This window comes from Hakea prostrata, chromosome 8 (genome assembly GCF_041222555.1).
Source record: "Hakea prostrata isolate BN-2017 chromosome 8, UWA_Hpros_2, whole genome shotgun sequence".
NCBI classification, from domain to species: domain Eukaryota; kingdom Viridiplantae; phylum Streptophyta; class Magnoliopsida; order Proteales; family Proteaceae; genus Hakea; species Hakea prostrata.
The window spans coordinates 2608886-2628486 of NC_142607.1; the positions used below are offsets into that span (position 1 = coordinate 2608886).

The following is a 19601-nucleotide window of genomic DNA, read 5'->3' on the forward strand; positions in this document are numbered from 1 at the left end:
GTATTCACTACATGCAAATGCATATATCATATAATACTACTTTGTAACAAAGGAAGGAAATGCCTGATTCAACATATTTATTAAACTACTACCAGTCGACCGTCATATTTAAGAGTGTTTGGCAAGAATAATGTTTGTCTGAACCGCATCACTTATCTTTGCTATTGGATTGGAGTTCAGATCTTCTCCACTCAGTCTATCCATTTATTCATACAGTTATACTCATATGAGTGTAGGATCCACACTAATTATTCAGTCTGTACTTGTCAAATAAGGATAGGTTAGATCCCACACTCATGAGTGTAGTTGTATGGGTGGAGGGGCAAGTTGAGTGGAGAGGATCCAAATTAACTAGTTTGTATATTCTACAACTCTATTAGGAAAATAAAAGTTGGTGAAATCTATTTGAATTATGATTTGATAGAAGAGGATTGAACCGAAAAGAAAAATATTTGGGTTGCAAGTGGGAATGGTTGCGTCCATTGGCATATCCGAGTAGGTATCTGTAGCATAACTTACACTCTCCTTTACTCGGAGCCAATGGTAAAGTACAAATATTTGGGTTCTTTCTTTTTCTGCATCATTGTAATTCACCCAATGTTTCTGCTTTGAGAAACATTAAAAACAGTTCTGGTTGTCTTCAAAAGCATAAACATTTTTTAGACATTTGATAGAACTTACTTATAGAAGGAAAATCGATTTCAACACGATTCTATTAGAGTTCTTATGTTTAGAATGTCAAATTCAAAGAATACCCCTCTCTAGACTCTTTCACTTAATTTAGCTTGCACTCTATATTTGCTCCGAGAAACAAATGCAAAAATAAATAATTGTTGCATCAAAGTGTTTCTTAAAAAAGAAAACCTTGTTCCATCTTCGTTTAAGTAAATTTGTATGTCTCACCCAGGGGGGGTGGGGCCCCCGCCGGGCGCTTTATTTTTTTTTTAAAAAACCCCCCCAAACGGGGCCCCAAAAAAAAAAAAAAAATTGTATAAAAGTCTAATAAATCATGCTCATTATCATTTGTTGGTCCTATGAAAGTAACATTTGCTATATTGAGACTTCAATTTTGGAGTTTTGATCCTCATAGAGAAATACCTTTTTTATGCCAAAGATATTATACCAATCAATTATGTGATTTATAAACATGAAACCATGTATATAGGTTTCATTGTTGCCGATGATGTGTATCACCCTAAAGGATAAATTGGACCCGTGATTGGTGGCACAGGCGTTTTGCAAGTTAAGATCTTTTGATCGGCCTAAATGATAAATTGGATCCATAGAGAATTGATCAAGCTTCATTTGACCTGGATTAAACCTATAGACAATGGTTTAGGAGTGGGCCCATCACTGTAGATCGGAGAACGGCCTCCAACGTCCAAGCCAGCCTCAATAGCTGACACACTGAAAAACATAGTTTTAAAATTTAACATTACAAAAAATGGAGAAGGAACATGAGCTTGAAGAAAATGTCACCTGAGTTACGAATAATGGGAATGTTTGTATCCGTAGTGCTTTCTTAAGGACAATTTCTACGGTTCAACTACAGAGTTGTGCATTGACCAAGATTTAGGTTTTGATTGTCCGTCTCGCTTTCAACCACTTGTGAAACAAACGGTCACATTGACCGTTGGCAGCAATGTTGTCTTAGCCTAATTCCTAATTCCTAACATATGTCCTCATCAGCATTAGATATTTATAGAAGCCAAGTCCGCGCTATTCACACACGTGGCTAGCACACGTTTTTGTTTCCTCTTACTCAAGTTGTCAAGCCAATAAGCCATTCCATTCGCGTTTAGGTGACCGGGATTGGGGACTCCTGAAATTTGCTCAGTCGGTCGGCTCAACGGGGGCCTATGTACCACCCAGACCGGAGTTAAACCGGGACCTGATCGATTTGACTTTAGAAAGTAGAAGCTGAGAGGAGGATACCGTTCTGTTTCAAGTTTCAACTGCCACAAAACCACCCGCACAGCAAAAGCAAAGCGAGTGGGAAACTGCGAACAGAGGAAGAGTAAAGCTCAGAGTTTCTATAAATGTAGCTTCTTCTTTGATAGTTTTTTAGGGTTCTGTCTCAAGCTTTCGATTGTCAATTGATCCTTTCCCCAGTACTGAAGCAAAAACTGATTCATTTTCTGTCTTCGTCTTTGAAGAAGAGTTTTCGACAATGGGGCACCTCGCACGCGTACAGAGAGAACTTAGAGAGCTTTGCAAAGACACTGACACAACTAAAGTAACGATAGTGCCTCTTGGTGACGATCTTTCTCACCTCTTGGGAACTATCAATGGCCCTGAATCCACTCCTTATGAAGGCGGAACCTTTGAAATTGATATCACATTGCCTGGTTCGTTCTCAGATATCTTTTCTTTCTTTCAATGTTCGTTTGGGGTAGGTGTGGATGTTTCGATTTGCTTTTACATGTTTCTCCTTCCTTTTGGGATTCATAGGCAGTCAAGAACTGAGAAATTGGTAATTCAAGAATTGGAAATCTCTATTCCTCGTATTTTTCGGAGACTTCTGATGCATAATCACCTAATTGTCTTCGTTAACTGTTTGGTTCCTTTACTCTTCCATTTTTGCGGTGAAATTTGTTTAAAATCGAAGTAATGAACATATGTTGTGGTTTCTTCTTCACTGATCTGATTTACTATCTTGGAATTCGAAGTTCTTGTTAACTTTCTTGAACACTCCCTTTCTTTCTTTCATCCAACACTCCTTCATTTGCCTGTGATTGTGATTTTCTTTTTCTTTTTTGAGGTGGTTTTGTAACTACTGTCTTTATATTTTCTTTTTCTTTGTTTGATTGAGGTATATCATTGGACAGAAGCGAATTTTCATATTGACTGAGTTTGGCTTGCATTTCTTCTAACCTTATCAAATCTTTGCATTGTTTGCTTGAGGATTGTTTCTCATTATATTGTTTGGGTTGGAAGATTAAAGAATGCTTATGGGATTAGTGATTTTGTTGATGTTGGTCTTCTTTGGCAGATGATTACCCTATTGAGCCTCCGAAGATGAGATTTGTGACAAGGGTTTGGTATGAACCACGTACCTTCTTCTTGCATTCACTTTTTCCTTTCCTTCCCGCACTTGGTGCTTCATTCTATGCTTTAGATTCACCTTTTAGATTTTGGGAATAAGATGTTCTTGCATAATCAGGGTCATACATGGGATGATCTTGCAATTGTGTTGTGCATAGCATGCCATGCAACCTGTTTATGAACTTTATTGGAAACTGCTGTTGATTACTTAGATTAGAGATGTTGCAGCACTCCAATATTCAGGCGCCTTCTGCTAGCTAATGAAAGGAAGAGATGGGAATTGGGAATTGAAATTGGTTTAAATAATACTTATGAGTATGTAACATTTTTTTTTTTGGGTAGAATATGTAACGTATTTTAATACTTATGATTGTTTTTTCAGGTAGATAATACTTATGATTTTTTAACATACTTAAAATCTCTTATCATATTTGGTAACATAATTTTTAGACCATCCTAATCCTTATTGCAGAATAAAGTAAACTTACAATAATTAATCTTGGAATTGTTTGGAGTTAGTTACAATCATATTAGATAGTTACAAAGTTTCTATTTTAGGTTTGATTTTGCTCCCCTCCTCTCCCTTTATTTCCGTTTCAACCAGACTTTTTTTTGAGTCCCTTTGTATTCTTTTTATATTGGAGAATAGTGAATCGAGTTAATCCTAGATGAACAGATTTCTACTTTCAACTTTTAAAGATCCTGTAAGGCTAAGAAACCATTGAGGGGGGGGGGGGGGGGGGAATTGCATATGATCTGAAGGCCCTAGAGGTCTGATCCTTTGGTTTTCCTTTTTTTTGGGTAGGATCCTTTGGTTTCCATGTCTGCTAACTTGACCTTTTGTCAGAACCTAAACTAGACGAGTCTCTTGTTGTAAATTCTAGATGCTAGAAATGGTATCATCAGTAACTGTGGAAGGAAACGGCCTTTTTGTCCTTTTCTTAAGCTACATTCTGTCACGTTGGTGGCTTAGTGATGGATTGTTGGATGAGATCTGTGTGTGAGAATGGGTTGATTTAGGTTTAAAACCCTCTAGTTCCCTTGTCTGCTTTTTTTCATTTTACTCGCTTTCCCTCTTGGTGGAACTAAGAAATCAATTGTGGGGATCCCTTTTTTTTTTGTGGAACAATTATAGGAATCTTTATTTTGGTGGAACTAAGAAAACAATCTAAAGCAAGGGAGAATATTGTCGCTGATTTGAGCTGACGAGTGAAGATGAATTTGAGAAGACGGTTGGCAAGGATCTTGTCAGTAATTATTTTTTGTCTGGGGATCCTCTTGTATCTTATTTGGAGCAATATTTTCCTAATATTAGATTTAATGGTTTGTGTGTCTTGCATCTTGTCAAACCACTCCCCCCCCCCACCAATCCCACTAAAAATCAAATAAAAAAATTTAATCCTTCACACAATGAAGCATGAGGTCTGATTTCTTTCCCCTGATATCCTGCTGATATGAAAGATTTTAGCTCAGTAAAGCTTGCATTCAACACTTACAGGCACCCAAACATAAGCAGTCAAAATGGGGCAATTTGCTTGGATATCTTGCAGAAGCGGTGGAGCCCTGCACTCACTTTGCAAACTGCACTAATTTCTTTACAAGCATTACTGGCTTCCCCCGAACCTACTGATCCTCAAGATGCAGTGGTAGCTAAACAGGTTTCCATCTTCTACAACTCATATTTTATTATAGTTACATGTTTTTCTGCATCTAATAGCATTCATGGCCGGACCATACAGTATCTGAAAGACTATGAGACCTTTGCTAGAACAGCTCGCTATTGGACTGAGAATTTTGCAACAAGGTCGTTGATAGGAAATGAAGAGAAGGTAATTACCATACTTTCTCTGTCAAATTAGCAAAATCACTTCGTAGTTTTCCATCAACTTGCCCATACAACAACAGGACTACAATTGCTTGAAAATTCTATTTTTCTCATTTACAGGTACAGAAATTGGTGGAGATGGGCTTCCCTGAAGACTTGGCAAAGGCAACTTTGGAAGAAGTTGGTGGAGATGAAAATATGGCTCTGGAGAAGCTTTGTCCTTAGCTAGAAAGGTCTTGCCGCAGCTTCCATCATCTTTTTCACTCTCATCAGTTTCTCCATCTCCTTTAGCACCTGAAAATTTAATAGAGACAAAAATCATTTCTGACAGTTGTCATTCGTTATTACTGAATCTCACATGTATAGAAAATTTGTTTCATCAGTACCTCAATGGTCATGTCTTCTGTAGTCACGGCATCGATATTGTCATAACCTAACTGGCAACCTACCCCTGTGGAAGATAAATGAGTGAATTGTCCTGTATAATTGAAGAATATTGGCAAATGACAGAATGGAAAGTCAATCCATACTTTTGAAGCGAAACTGTTGCATCCGCTGTGGCAAATCCATTTCTGCACTCCCTGTAGAGTTTAGAAAGCATGTCCAGCACCTGCAATAACATGCATGTTTATTTAAGAAACCCTTGGCCATGTGAAAAATGAGTGTGTTACTGGTAATTAATACGAAAATGATTCTCATAATAAGAATCTAAGCTGCACTGGATATTTGAAGGTGTTCTAAGAATCTGCATTGAACCATATATGAGCCGTACATATTTGCATTATAGGCATATGACACATACTGGTTTATTGTCTGACCAATCTGGGCTGATTCTAACCTGATCATATGAAATCAGGCAGGACTGAATATACATAGGCCAGAAATTGTTAACAGCAAGCAAACGTAAAGAAGAATAAAAGAGGGAGACGAAAGAGACCTCAGAAGAATCTGATGTTGCAGATGCCATTGCAGCTGTGGTCTCTCTTGCAATTATATCAAGAGGAACATCAATCCATATTGATATTCCGTGCCTTAGAAGGACCCTGGAATTGTTCCGCAGACAGCAAATCAGTATAAAATGGCACATATTCATACAAATTATCTGAACTGCAAACCGCACCATCTCCAACACAAACCACCAAACGACCCATTGATGATAACTGCTTCAGAACTTCAGTCTGCAACGTAACTTTGTAAATTAAACCACTGAAAAACAGATGAGCAATGCAACGACACTTGATATATATAAATAATAAAAAAAAAATTCTTAACCATTTTCAATCATAATACCATAGTTGGGAAATCAAGTTTTTTGGTCAACCCAAGTGAGTTTTTTTTTTTTTTTCGGTGGGGTCTCCTTAACTCGATGAATTGATATAATCTCGTAAATATCAGAAAAACCAACTTGACAAAATAAAAAATAAAAAATAAAAAATTAACTATACTACTGAACAAGAGGCAGGAATCAAGGAATTAAGAGTTTCTTATTGTTTTAAGAAATGGATTATTTTATTTTTTTGGAGCTCAATTTCTATTAATTTGGTTTTTATAGTGTTTTAGATGCAATTAAACTCCATCAAGGTGATGAAGACTCGAGTTAAAATACCCAGTCAAAGACCTAGGCCACATGACTATTGACCAAGTTTATAAATTATGATTTGACGTCGTAGTGTGATTGAACCTAGTTTTCCAACTATGCTCTCAACATGTAATCAAGTGTTAAATGTTACTCTATTTCGAAGTGGATTATTTGTTAATCTGGACAGGATTGTCGGGAGTCTCCATCACCTAAAGATCTCATTGTATGTCAATTATCTTACTTTTTGGACCTCCCACAAACTCCAACCACCCCACCCCCTAAAAAAAAAACAATAGAAAAGGCTTTTGCACCAATACAAATCAAAATGAGGATGAAGATCAACTGCAGTGTGCTTTTGTGGCTCTCCTGCTCTTGGTTACTATGATAACACATCAAAGATGTAGCACATGCACTTGAACCATGATCAACCAAATCAAAAATAAAGTATCCAAAAAAGTCATGATAACTCAAACCTGAGTTTTTTTTAATCCTTCCTTAGGATAAATACCATGGCAGACCTTGAAATATGTTGAATTGCCTTTGTAACATCACAGCAACAACACTTCAGGCCTGCTTGTACAAGTGAGCTGTATACCAACCTGGGCCTGGACCCTTGGTGTCCTTCAAAGAGAACATACCCTGTCTCAGATTTCCAGGAATTACCTCCTGGCCCTGTCAAAAGGAAAAAATAAAAATATTCACTACATGCAAACGCATATATCATATAATACTACTTTGTAACAAAGGAAGGAAATGCCTGATTCAACATATTTATTAAACTACTACCTGTCAACCGTCATATTTGCTATTGGATTAGAGTTCAGATCTTCTTCACCCAGTCTATCCATCTATTCATACAATCATACTCACATGAGTGTAGGATCCACAATTATCCAGTCTGTGCTTGTTAGATAAGGAGAGGTTAGATCCAATACTCGTGAGTGTAGCTGTATGGGTGTACGGGCAAGTTGAGTAGAGAGGATCCAAATTAACTGGTTTGTATAACTATTAGGAAAATAAAAGTTGGTGAAATCTATTTGGATTATGATTTGATAGAAGAGGATTGAACCGAAAAGAAAAATATTTGGGTTGCAAGTGGGTATGGTTGCGTCCATTGGCATATATGGGTAGGTATATACAGCATAGCATACACTCTCCTTTACTCGGAGCCAATGGTAAAGTACAAATATTTGGGTTCTTTATTTTTCTACATCATTGTAATTCACCCAATATTTCTGCTTTGAGAAACATTAGAAACAGTTCTAGTTGTCTTTGAAAGCATAAACATTTTTTAGACATTTGATAGAACTTGCTTATAGAAGCAAAAACAATTTCAGCATTATTCTATTAGAGTTCTTATGTTTAGGATGTCAAATTCGAAGAATACCCCTCTCTAGACTCTTTCACTTAACTTAGCTTGCACTCTATTTTTTCTCCGAGAAACAGACACAAAAATTAATAGTTGTTGCATCATAAGTGTTTCTTAAAAAGGAACCTTGCTCTATCGTGGTTTAAGTAAATTTGTAGGTTGTGGGTTTAAATCTAATAAATCATGCTCATTATCATTTGTTGGTCCTATGAAAGTAACATTTGCTATATTGAGACTTTAATTTTGGAGTTTTGATCCTCATAGAGAAACACCTTTTTTTTATGCCAAACATATTATACCAATCAATTATGTGATTTATGGTTAATCATGAAACCATGGATGTAGGTTTCATTGTTACCGATGATGTGTATCACCCTAAAGGATAAATTGGACCTGTAATTGGGGGTATAGGCATTTTGTAGGTAAGTTATTTTGATCGGCCTAAAGGAGGACCATAGAGAATTTACCAGGCTTGATTTGACTTGGATTAAACCTATAAATAGAGATAGACAGTGGTTTAAGAGTGGGCCCATCACTGTAGATCAAAGAATCACCTCCAACGTCCAAGCCAACCTCAATAGCAGACACTGAAAAACATAGTTTTAGAGTTTAACCTTACAAAAAATGGAGAAGGAGCTTGAGCTTGAAGAAAATGTCACCTGGGTTACGCATAAATGGAATGTTTGTATCCGTAGCGCTTTCTTAATGACAATTTCTTCGGTTCAACTATGTGTTGCATATTGACCGAGATTTAGGTTTCGACTTTTCATCTCGCTTTCAACCACTTGCGAGACAGACGGTCAATATTGAAATCTCGACCATTGACTGTAGATGCTGTCTTAGCCTAGTTCCTTACATATGTCCTCGTCAGCACTAGATATTTATAGAAGCCAAGTCCACGTTGGATGAGACCTGATAAAATATAACGACGAGATTTTGACGGCTAGGGATTGGGGACTCCGAGGATATGGTCAGTCGGTCAGTTCAACCGGGGCCTAAGTACCACCCAGACCGGAGTTAAACCGGGACCTGATCGATTTGACTTTAGAAAGTAGAAGCTGAGAGAGGATACCGCTCTGTTTCAAGTTTCAACTGCCACAAAACCACCCGCACAGCAAAGGCAAAGCGAGTGGGAAACTGGGAACAGAGGAAGAGTAAAGCTCAGAGTTTCTATAAATGTAGCTTCTTCTTTGATAGTTTTTTAGGGTTCTGTCTCAAGCTTTCGATTGTCTATTGATCCTTTCCCCAGTACTGAAGCAAAAACTGATTCATTTTCTGGCTTCGTCTTTGAAGAAGAGTTTTCGAGAATGTTTAACTTCGCACGCGTACAGACCGAACTTTATGAGCTTTGCAAATACACGGACACAACTGGAATAAAGATAGTGCCTCATGGTGACGATCTTTCTCACCTCTTGGGAACTATCAATGGCCCTGTATCCACTCCTTATGAAGGCGGAACCTTCGAAATTGATATCACATTGTCTGGTTCGTTCTCAGATTATCTTTTCTTTCTTTCAATGTTCGTTTGGGGTAGGTGTGGGTGTTTCAATTTGCTTTTACATGTTTCTCCTTCCTTTCGGGATTGATAGGCAGTCAAGAACTGAGAAATTGATAATTCAAGAATTGGAAATCTCTGTTCCTCGTATTTTTTGGAGACTTCTAATGCATAATCACCTAATTGTCTTCGTTAACTGTTTGGTTCCTTTACTCTTCCATTTTTGCAGTGAAATTTGTTTAATATCAAAGTAATGAACATATGTTGAGGTTTCTTCTTCTCTGATCTGATTTACTATCTTGGAATTCGGAGTTCTTGTTTACTTTCTTGAACACTCTCTTTCTTTCTTTCTTCCAACACTCCTTCATTTGCCTGTGATTGAGATTTTCATTTTCTTTTTTGAGGTGGTTTTGTAACTTCTGTCTATATATTTTCTTTTTCTTTGTTTGATTGAGGTATATCATTGGACAGAAGCGAATTTTCTTTTTCTTTTTTGAGGTGGTTTTGTAACTTCTGTCTATATATTTTCTTTTTCTTTGTTTGATTGAGGTATATCATTGGACAGAAGCGAATTTTCATATTGACTGAGTTTGGCTTGCATTTCTTCTAACCTTTATTAAATTTTTGCATTGTTTGCTCGAGGATTGTTTCTCATTATATTGTTTGGGTTGGAAGATTAAAGAATGTTATGGGATTAGTGATTTTGTTGATGTTGGTCTTCTTTGGCAGATTATTACCCTTTTCAGCCTCCGAAGATGAAATTTGTGACAAGGGTTTGGTATGAACCACGTGCCTTCTTCTTGCATTCACTTTTTCCTTTTCTTCCCGCACTTGGTGCTTCATCCTATGCTTTATATTCACCTTTTAGATTGTGGGAATAAGATGTTCTTGCATAATCAGGGTCATACATGGGATGATCTTGCAATTGTGTTGTGCATAGCATGCCATGCAACCTGTTTATGAACTTTATTGGCAACTGCTGTTGATTACTTAGATTAGAGATGTTGCAGCACTCCAATCTTCAGGTGGCTTCTGGTAGCTAGCTAATGAAATGAAGAGATGGGAATTGGGAATTGAAATTGGTTTAAATTATACTCATGATTATGTAACATATCCTTTTTTTTTAGGTAGAACATGTAACATATTTTAATACTTATGATATTTTTAAGCTACATGCTGCCACGTTGGTGGCTTATTATGGATTGTTGGATGAGATCAGTGTGTGAGAATGGGTTGATTGAGGTTTAAAACCCTCTAGTTCCCTTGTCTTCTTTTTTTCATTTTACTCGCTTTCCCTCTTGGTGGAACTAAGAAAACAATCTCAAAGCAAGGGAAAATATTATCACTAATTCGAGCTGACGAGTGAAGATGAATATGAGAAGACGCTTGGCAAGGATCTTGTCTATAATAATTTTTTGTCCGGGGATCCTCTTTTTCATCTTATTTGGAGCAATATTTTCCTAATTTATTAGATCTTAATGATTTGTGTGTCAAACCACTCCCTCCCCACCAAACCCACTAAAAAAAATTATCCCTTCACACAATGAAGAATTAGGTCTGATTTCTTTTCCTTGATACCCTGCTGATATGAAAGATTAACACTTACAGGCACCCAAACATATGCAGTAAAAATGGGGAAATTTGCTTGGATATCTTGACGCAGCAGTGGAGCCCTGCACAGACTTTGCAAACTGCACTTCTTTCTATACAAGCATTACTGGCTGTCCCCGATCCTAGTGATTTTATAGATCCAGTGGTAGCTAAACAGGTTTCCATCTTCTACAACTCATACTTTATTACAGTTACATGTTTTTCTGCATCTAATAACATTCATGGCCGGAACATACAGTATCTGAAAGACCATGAGACCTTTGCTGGAACAGCTCGCTATTGGACTGAGAATTATGCAACAAGGTCGTCGATAGGAACTAAAGAGAAGGTAATTACCATACTTTCTCTGTCAAATTAGCAAAATCACTTCGTAGTTTTCCATCAACTTGCCCATACAACAACAGGACTACAATAGCTTGAAAATTCTATTTTTCTCATTTACAGGTACAGAAATTGGTGGAGATGGGCTTCCCTGAAGACTTGGCAAAGGCAACTTTGGAAGAAGTTGGTGGAGATGAAAATATGGCTCTGGAGAAGCTTTGTCCTTAGCTAGAAAGGTCTTGCCGCAGCTTCCATCATCTTTTTCACTCTCATCAGTTTCTCCATCTCCTTTAGCACCTGAAAATTTAATAGAGACAACAATCATTTCTGACAGTTGTCATTCGTTATTACTGAATCTCACATGTATAGGAAATGTATTTCATCACCTCAATGGTCATGTCTTCTGTAGTCACGGCATCAATATTGTCATAACCTAACTGGCAACCTACCCCTGTGGAAGATAAATGAGTGAATTAGCCTGTATAATTGAAGAATATTGGCAAATGACAGAATAGAAAGGCAATCCATACTTTGAAGCGACACTGTTGCATCTGCTGTGGCAAATCCATTTCTGCACTCCCTGTAGAGTTTAGAAAGCATGTCCAGCACCTACAGTAACATGCATGTTTATTTAAGAAACCCTTGGCCATGTGAAAAATGAGTGTGTTACTGGTAATTAATACGAAAATGATTCTCATAATAAAAATCTAAGCTGCACTGGGTATTTGAAGGTATTCTAAGAATCTGCATTGAACCATATATGAGCCGTACATATTTGCATTATAGGCATATGACACATACTGGTTTATTGTCTGACCAATTTGGGCTGATTCTAACCTGATCATATGGTAACCAAAAAAAAAAAAAAAAAAAACCTGATCATATGAAATCAGGCAGGACTGAATATACATGGCCAGAAATTGTTAACAGCAAGAAAACGTAAAGAAGAGTAAAAGAGGGAGACGAAAGAGACCTCAGAAGAATCTGACGTTGCAGATGTCATTGCAGCTGTGGTCTCTCTTGCAATTATATCAAGAGGAACATCAATCCATATTGATATTCCGTGCCTTAGAAGGGCCCTGGAATTGTTCCGCAACAGAAGAAAAAAAGAGGCACTTGAGAGGAAAATAATGAACAGCAAATCAGTATAAAATGGCAAATGGCACATGTTCATACAAATTATCTGAACTGCAAACCGCACCATCTCCAACACAAACCACCAAACGACCCATTGATGATAACTGCTTCAGAACTTCAGTCTGCAACATAACTTTGAAAATGTCTACTCAGAAATAAATTAAACCACTGAAAAACAAATGAGCAACACAACAACACTTGATATTAAAAAAAAAAAACAACCTTAACCACTTTCAACCATAATACTATAGTTGGGAAATCAAGTTTTTTGGTCAACCCAAGTGTTTTTTTTGGGGGGGTCTCCTTACCACGATGAATTGATATAATCTAGTAAATATCAGAAAACCAACTTGACAAAATAAAAAATAAAAAATTAATTATACTACTGAACAAGAGGCAGGAATCAAGGAATTAAGGGTTTCTTATTGTTTTAAGAAATGGATGATTTTATTTTTTTGGAGCTCAATTTCTATTAATTTGGTTTTTATAGTGTTTTAGATGCAAATAAACTCCATCAAGGTGATGAAGACTCGAGTTAAAATACCCAGTCAAAGACCTAGGCCACATGACTATTGACCAGGTTTATAAATTATGATTTGACGTCGTAGTGTGATTGAACCTAGTTTTCCAACTATACTCTCAACATGTAATCAGGTGCTAAATGTTACTCTATTTCGAAGTGGATTATTTGTTAATCTGGACAGGATTGTTGGGAGTCTCCATCACCTAAAGATCTCATTGTGTGTCAATTATCTTACCTTTTGGACCTCCCACAACCTCCAACCACCCCCACCCCAAAAAAAAAAAAAACAATAGGAAAGGCTTTTGCACCAATACAAATCAAAATGAGGATAAAGATCAACTGCAGTGTGCTCTTGTGGCTCTCCTGCTCTTGGTTACTATGATAACACATCAAAGATGTAGCACATGCACTTGTACCATGATCAACCAAATCAAAAATAAACTATCCAAAAAAGTCATGATAACTCAAACCTGAGTTTTTTTAATCCTTCCTTAGGCTAAATCCCATGCCAGACCTTGAAATATGTTGAATTGCCTTTGTAACATCACAGCAACAACACTTCAGGCCTGCTAATACAAGTGAGCTGTATACCAACCTGGGCCTGGACCTTGGTGTCCTTCAAAGAGAACATACCCTGTCTCAGCTTTCCAGGGATTACCTCCTGGCTCTGTCAAAAGCTTGGGAATGCTTGACCATTTTGATTTATTTGAAAACAACCAAGGGGTTGAGTTCAATAAAATCTTTTCTGCCAGCCAAAGCTATACTGTTAATCTTTGAAAAGGAAGGGTTGCAAGGAACAACTCTTTCCTTTCCATTGGTATTAAGATTTAAAGATTGAATGCTTTTTTATGTTGATGTAGCTAATACATAACTTGGGCCAACACAGCATAATTGATGCAGGATCCTGTAATGCACTATTAAAAAACTGCTTAGGCTACCATGAAGTAAATGGCCATATAGATTACTGCTCAAACTAATCGGAGCTAATGGAGTCAACTACATGAAGTTTGCATCTACCTGTATGGTAACTAAGTGATGAGAAGGTTTAGAATTCATTATGGAAAGAGAGGAAGTTAAAGGCATTAACGAATTGAGAAGTCAAATAAACCACCTGATATAGCAGTAAGGGCCTCGGGTTATTCTAGTGAGGCTGTCTAAGGATTGAATCCCACCCTCACCATGGGAAGGCAGACGTATCCCAAAAAAGGAGGAAAAAGAAGAAAAAAGTTCCTTCATGGCAGCGTTGGTAAAGATAAACAACTGCTACTGGCTACGTAGGAAGCACGGGTCTAGAAATTGGAACAGATTTAAGTTTTCATCAATCTCATAGGAACCCACAATATTAGAAGAGTATTAAATTATCTATGTACTTAAAATGTACCTAGTTTGGAAAACACAAACACTCTCATACAAGGGCCAAATCATAAATGCACGGTCAGCGGTGCATGTAAATTCTAAGCTGCCCCCTACCCAAAAAAGAGAGAGGGGGAAAAAATACACCAGTGTCCTATAAATGCCAACTAGAAACAGATCATATTTCACCCAAACGTGACAAAGGCAATAATGCTTTTATGGAGGAGCAGCTAGCCCAGGAGAGAATCAGGAACAAATTTTAAGTTAGTGATGATACAAGGGGAAAAGTCAATATAGAAAAAGTCTGGCCATATGGACCTAATATACGTAGTAAAATGTGGAGGTGGTAATATCACTAGGGCATGGAGAAGGTCAGTATTGGCCTGGTTCAAAGGCTTGATAGAAGAAGTGATGCTATATACAGTGGAAATGGCAAGATAGGATCAATTCAGCAATTGGATAAGGAATTTTTTATGCATTCACCAAAGAGACGACATGTCAAATCCTAGAAATGACACTAAATCAACATAGGATCAATTCGGCAATTGGATAAGGAATTTTTTATGCACTCACCAAAGATACAACATGTCAAATCCTAGAAATTACACTAAATCCTGAAATCATGGATATCAAAGCGTCCGCCTAGGCAGCAAAGCGGTTTTTGAACCGCTTAAATTATTGCCGCTTAACTAACGGGCTGATTTCTTGCCCTTTTTTTGCTTAAGCACTACCGCTTTGCCGCCTTTTGTGCCATATTGCCGCCTAGATGTTATAGTAACCGCTTTTTCTACATTTTGTAATTTGTGCATATAATTTTTTTTTTTAATCATAATTTATTCTACAATGCCGTATATAAATTTAAATATGTGAGCCATTTCGGAATCGAGGCCCAATTTGCAAATGAACTCCGAGACCCAAAGTGTCTGTCGGCAACAGAATGTGAAGCATAAGTCATATTCAACATTGATAATCAATGAATCATTAAATAAACAATGACTTGGAAATCGGAATAATGAGATTTATTAATTTATCATGTCGGCAGTACAAGACACTTATTTGGCGTCATACTATCATAGAGGTAAGTAAGAATGTAAAATTATTACTTTCATTTTCATTTTTCACATTAATTACTGATATAGTACATACAACATAATAATTGTTATGAACCTTATGATGCTTGATGAGATGAAGTTATGTTTTTAATTATTTTTTGGATAATTTTTCATAATTGTGATTCTTAAATATTTTTTTATTTTTATTTTTATGAATGTGATTGTTGAATGTTTTTTAGTACTTTAGTTTATTATAAAAAATATTTGTATTAAAAAGTAGTTATATTAAAAATATTAACTAAACCGCTTTTGTCGCTTTACTGCCGCTTAGTCGCCTAATCGCCAAGGCGGAGCCCCAATCGCTTTGGTCGCTTTGCCGCTTTAATAACCTTGCCTGAAATATATAAGAAACATAAATTGACAGCCTATAAGTGAACATTTCACCTCAGACTCACAGAATCCCTCTGCATCCCTCGCTTGAAGAGAATTAATAGTACCATTTTCACCACCTGCAACTTGCGCAACCAAACTAGCACTGCAAGCAAAGAAACAAAAAAACAGGTAGCAATCTTATCCATGGCTACAGGATAACCTGATATGAAGTGACTACTACAGACTTCTTACCTGTCAAAATAGTAATATCTTAACGCATCTGCTAGAAATTTCCCCACGTTTCTTTTCACCATACTGTTCATACCTGCTTTTCAAAGATGAGTTACAAAAATAGACAAGTCTATCTTAAATTTTCAGACAATTAGTCTTAAGGATTCAATGCCATGATCAGCAATACTTACCAACAAGAAATATTGAGGTTCCTTTCAGTTCAGGGGATATCTCAGTAACTTTTTTCTGCATTAAGAACAGAGGAAGGATAGCAGAAGAGGAACAAGCATAAAAGGGTTTTTTTTTTTTTCCCCTTCTTCTTCCTGCTGTGAGTAACAGCAAGAAGAGCTTAAGATGAACTTATTTATCCATCTTGTTTGAACATGGAAAATATCATATCTCACCTTCAGTATGAGAGATTGGTCTGCATCAGTAACAGCTGTGGCTGCACCAAAGCATAAAAATTGTAAGAAGCTGATGGATTTAGAGAGTTCTCATCTTGCTAGCTCCCTGGGGTATTCAACTACTAAAATCAGTGCCAATACTACAGGTCACAGCAGTAGATCATTATAGAAAATTTAGAGTACTGTTAGGCATCAAGGCATACCTGCAACTTTGCTCAACAGGATAACTGAGTTCGTGTGATCGCTACTTACTCATTCTGGAAGGATATTGCAGATAATCAAGGGAATTACTCTCCCCTGATTCATATCGCTTTGCATCACTCTCTACTGCCAGGGAACACCCCACTTGAAATTTCTATACTTCTATATCATTTTAGTACACTTTATCACTATAAAAATTTAACTTTGCTTCAATCCTAACCAACTGGGGCCTCAATCTTTTATGCAGTGGTTCTTCAAAATTAAGACAAAGCAAACATTAGTTGCCAGATTTGATTTTCATTTTTTGAAGAAACTCTTGTGTTTCATAAGAACTCAAATTCCACTACTTTAAATGGAGGTCTGCTATTCCTTTGATTATAGGAACTAGATCAGATAGATAAATACACCAATTCTGCATTACTAGCCCCTAAGGAAACTCTTATGGTTAAAAAGAGTCTAATTTCCATGATCTTAAGTGGAGGTCTCCATTCTCACTGATTATAGAAATTAGATCAGAAAGATACGGTACACCAATTATGCACTATTAGCCCCACTTTATCTGAAGTAAACCTAGTCATCCAAGCTTGTTTAGCTTCTTGGATCCAAACAGATGCCCCTTGCAACACCTTTTATCATTATCATGTATGTAACAAAACAATTGTAACGCTAGCAGAAGCTACTCAGGGTAATGGGAATTTGCAATAGGTTTTCCCAGGCGTAATATCCAGCTTAGCCAAATGACAATCAGACTGACCCAACACTGCCCAAAACTGACTCAAACAACAATTGGTGATGAGGAAGGGGCAAAAGCCACACTTATATGTATTGGGGCAAGATTTAACATGCAGAAATTCAATTGACAAATTGATAAAAGTTGTAAATGCTGAAGAGCCTTAATTGCAACAAAATGCAAGCGCTAGAAGGCACTGAAATAAGTGATCACCAACAGCTGGTGGTGTGAATCTCACAACTAAAATGATTTTGCAATTATCATTAACACTTAATGAGCCTGAACTGCAAAAGATATACAACACACACAATTACTTCTGTTCACACCACCTAAAGCCAGAAAAGTAGCACACTGGCCCTTCCAGTTTCAAAGCATCTTCTGTTGCAAAAGCTACTAATTTTACTTAACTCTTGCTACATGAAGCAACCAGGGCTCAAATCTCACTAATTTTAAAACAGGGTGTGGTACAATAACAGCGCACCTAAGCACTTAAAAAAAAATAATTACAGATGACAACAGCACAGAAGTTTTAAAGCAATGCCGCTTGTAACTGTCCCTCAGGACCAACAATGGCAGTTAGACCAGGCCTACGAGCAATGGTAGATTGCAACTCTCCTGGGTTGAGGTTGGCAGAGGATGAAGAAAAACATTGCTATGACCAATGCCAAAACCAAACCAATGAGGGTAAAGGCACATTAATGGCGCATCTAAGCACCCAAAAAAAAAAAAATTAAAGATGACAACAGCACAGAAGTTCTATAGCAATGTCGCTTGTTACTCTCCCTCAGGACCAACACTGGCAGTTAGACCAGGCCTACGAGCAATGGTAGATTGCAACTCTCCTGGGTTGAGGTTGGCAGAGGATGAAGAAAAACATTGCTATGACCAGTGCCAAAACCAAACCAATGAGGGTAGAGTTGTCTGAGTCTGAGCAGCAAAGACTTCCCATCTCACCTCCTTCTGGCTACACTTTCCAAATGTCACTCCCCCTTTGTTTTTCTGTCTCCCAGTCGTTTTGAGGTTCACACACTACCAGTGAAGCATCCAGAGGGGAAGAACAAGCGTTTGAAAGGGTTCATAAATCATGGATATATCTTACATGATCAGAACTCTACGCAATACCTGCATTGAGATAATCAAAATGCCTCCTATTATCCAAATTAGAAGAGGGAATGGGCCAACCAGATATGGACACGTAAAGAAGGGATCGTCTCTCCATGTTCACTAGTTCTTCCAGATTCCAGAGTTTCGATTGCTCTATCGTTTCAAACAGCTGGGGTAAGCGAAAAGGAACCAGACAATAGAACAGGCCCCAGCACTTCAGCAGCAGAAGCTAGTAACTTGACCAAACACTTGGCATGCACAGCAACCACATATCGAACTCGAAATAATTATGCAACCGGGTTGCCTTTCAAGCTTAAGAGGGAAGCAACCAAGGTCAAGTGGAGACAAATGACGTACACACAACTTGTTCTACCGACGAGACTCCGTAACCCGCGAGAACAAGTAAATTGATAGTTACGAACTCTGGATTAAACTCTACAAGTGAATATTCTAGCTAGGGTAGATTACGTTTTAAACGCAAGAGAAAGAATAGATTACTCTTGCATTTGTGTTTTACAGGCAAGTGTCTTCCTGCTTTATGATTGAAAGGCAAAAGCATGTAAACCCGAAGGAAGAATGAAATGAATCTTGAAGGATAAACTGACCAGGAATTTGATTATCGTTGAAAGAGCAGCTGGTGCTAGGAAATCTTCGGAGCTGATAACTATTCACGGGCGCTTCGGTCGAAAGCGAGATTTTTCGAAATCGACGGACGTGGTCGTCACTTCCAAAGGATAGACAAGTGGCTGCAGATCCTGATGCTCCCCTTGGATAGAAATGGAGGGTTTGAGGACGAAAGTAAAATTGGAGAGTGCTGCAACTACAACTGGAGTTTGTCAGAGTTATCTCCATCTCTCTGTCAGTTCTCTTCCTTTTCCTTCTCTTGGTGGGTTCGTTTCCTCCCAGCACAGGTCGCAGACAAGCTCAGCCACTCACAGATTTGCAGTAGACACTGGAGATTACTACAGGCCCAGGGAGAGTTTTTACTGATCCAAAATGGCCATCGATTTCTTTCTGGCCAAACATAATCGTTTGTCTCTTCTAGGATTCGCAACACGCGGACTACAGGCTACAACCCGCTCCTCAGTTTCGGTTCGAATTTCAACCAGATTGAATAGGGAGTTGGCCCCGGTTCAATCTCGGGCTACCAGATAAAAACTGTAAACAAGAAGAAAGATGGGAAAGATTTTCGGTCCGTTTAACGGAAAACAATGCACTCCGCTAATGCTTCTCCACCCACAAAATAAGT

The 19601-nt window shown here is 37.7% G+C and overlaps 4 protein-coding genes across 4 annotated transcripts; 2 read left to right on the forward strand and 2 right to left on the reverse strand.

Annotated features, from left to right (window-relative positions):
- Positions 1 to 1961: 1961 nt before the first annotated feature.
- LOC149006238 (ubiquitin-conjugating enzyme E2 27-like) lies at positions 1962 to 5095 on the forward strand. The gene is made up of 5 exons (XM_089165370.1): positions 1962 to 2041; positions 2157 to 2348; positions 2993 to 3041; positions 4544 to 4874; positions 4991 to 5095. Exons 2-5 carry the CDS (start codon positions 2171 to 2173, stop codon positions 5093 to 5095), a joined length of 663 nt encoding a protein of 220 aa, XP_089021496.1. The 5' UTR covers positions 1962 to 2041; positions 2157 to 2170.
- LOC149006239 (putative inactive shikimate kinase like 1, chloroplastic) lies at positions 4933 to 7297 on the reverse strand. Its single transcript, XM_089165371.1, has 7 exons — positions 7244 to 7297; positions 7049 to 7121; positions 5966 to 6059; positions 5808 to 5913; positions 5372 to 5480; positions 5257 to 5321; positions 4933 to 5164 (listed from the first exon to the last, which is right to left on the reverse strand). Exons 1-7 carry the CDS (start codon positions 7295 to 7297, stop codon positions 5096 to 5098), a joined length of 570 nt encoding a protein of 189 aa, XP_089021497.1. The 3' UTR covers positions 4933 to 5095.
- A 1625-nt stretch (positions 7298 to 8922) lies between these two features.
- LOC149006240 (ubiquitin-conjugating enzyme E2 27-like) lies at positions 8923 to 11473 on the forward strand. The gene is made up of 5 exons (XM_089165372.1): positions 8923 to 9303; positions 10043 to 10091; positions 10922 to 11081; positions 11163 to 11252; positions 11369 to 11473. The coding sequence occupies exons 1-5, from the start codon at positions 9126 to 9128 to the stop codon at positions 11471 to 11473; spliced, it is 582 nt and encodes a 193-aa protein (XP_089021498.1). The 5' UTR covers positions 8923 to 9125.
- Positions 10863 to 19374, reverse strand: LOC149006241 (putative inactive shikimate kinase like 1, chloroplastic). Its single transcript, XM_089164906.1, has 10 exons — positions 18958 to 19374; positions 16318 to 16358; positions 16105 to 16159; positions 15935 to 16007; positions 15755 to 15845; positions 12422 to 12504; positions 12219 to 12324; positions 11776 to 11854; positions 11632 to 11696; positions 10863 to 11542 (listed from the first exon to the last, which is right to left on the reverse strand). Exons 1-10 carry the CDS (start codon positions 19202 to 19204, stop codon positions 11474 to 11476), a joined length of 909 nt encoding a protein of 302 aa, XP_089021032.1. The 5' UTR covers positions 19205 to 19374; the 3' UTR covers positions 10863 to 11473.
- Between the last annotated feature and the right edge of the window lie 227 nt (positions 19375 to 19601).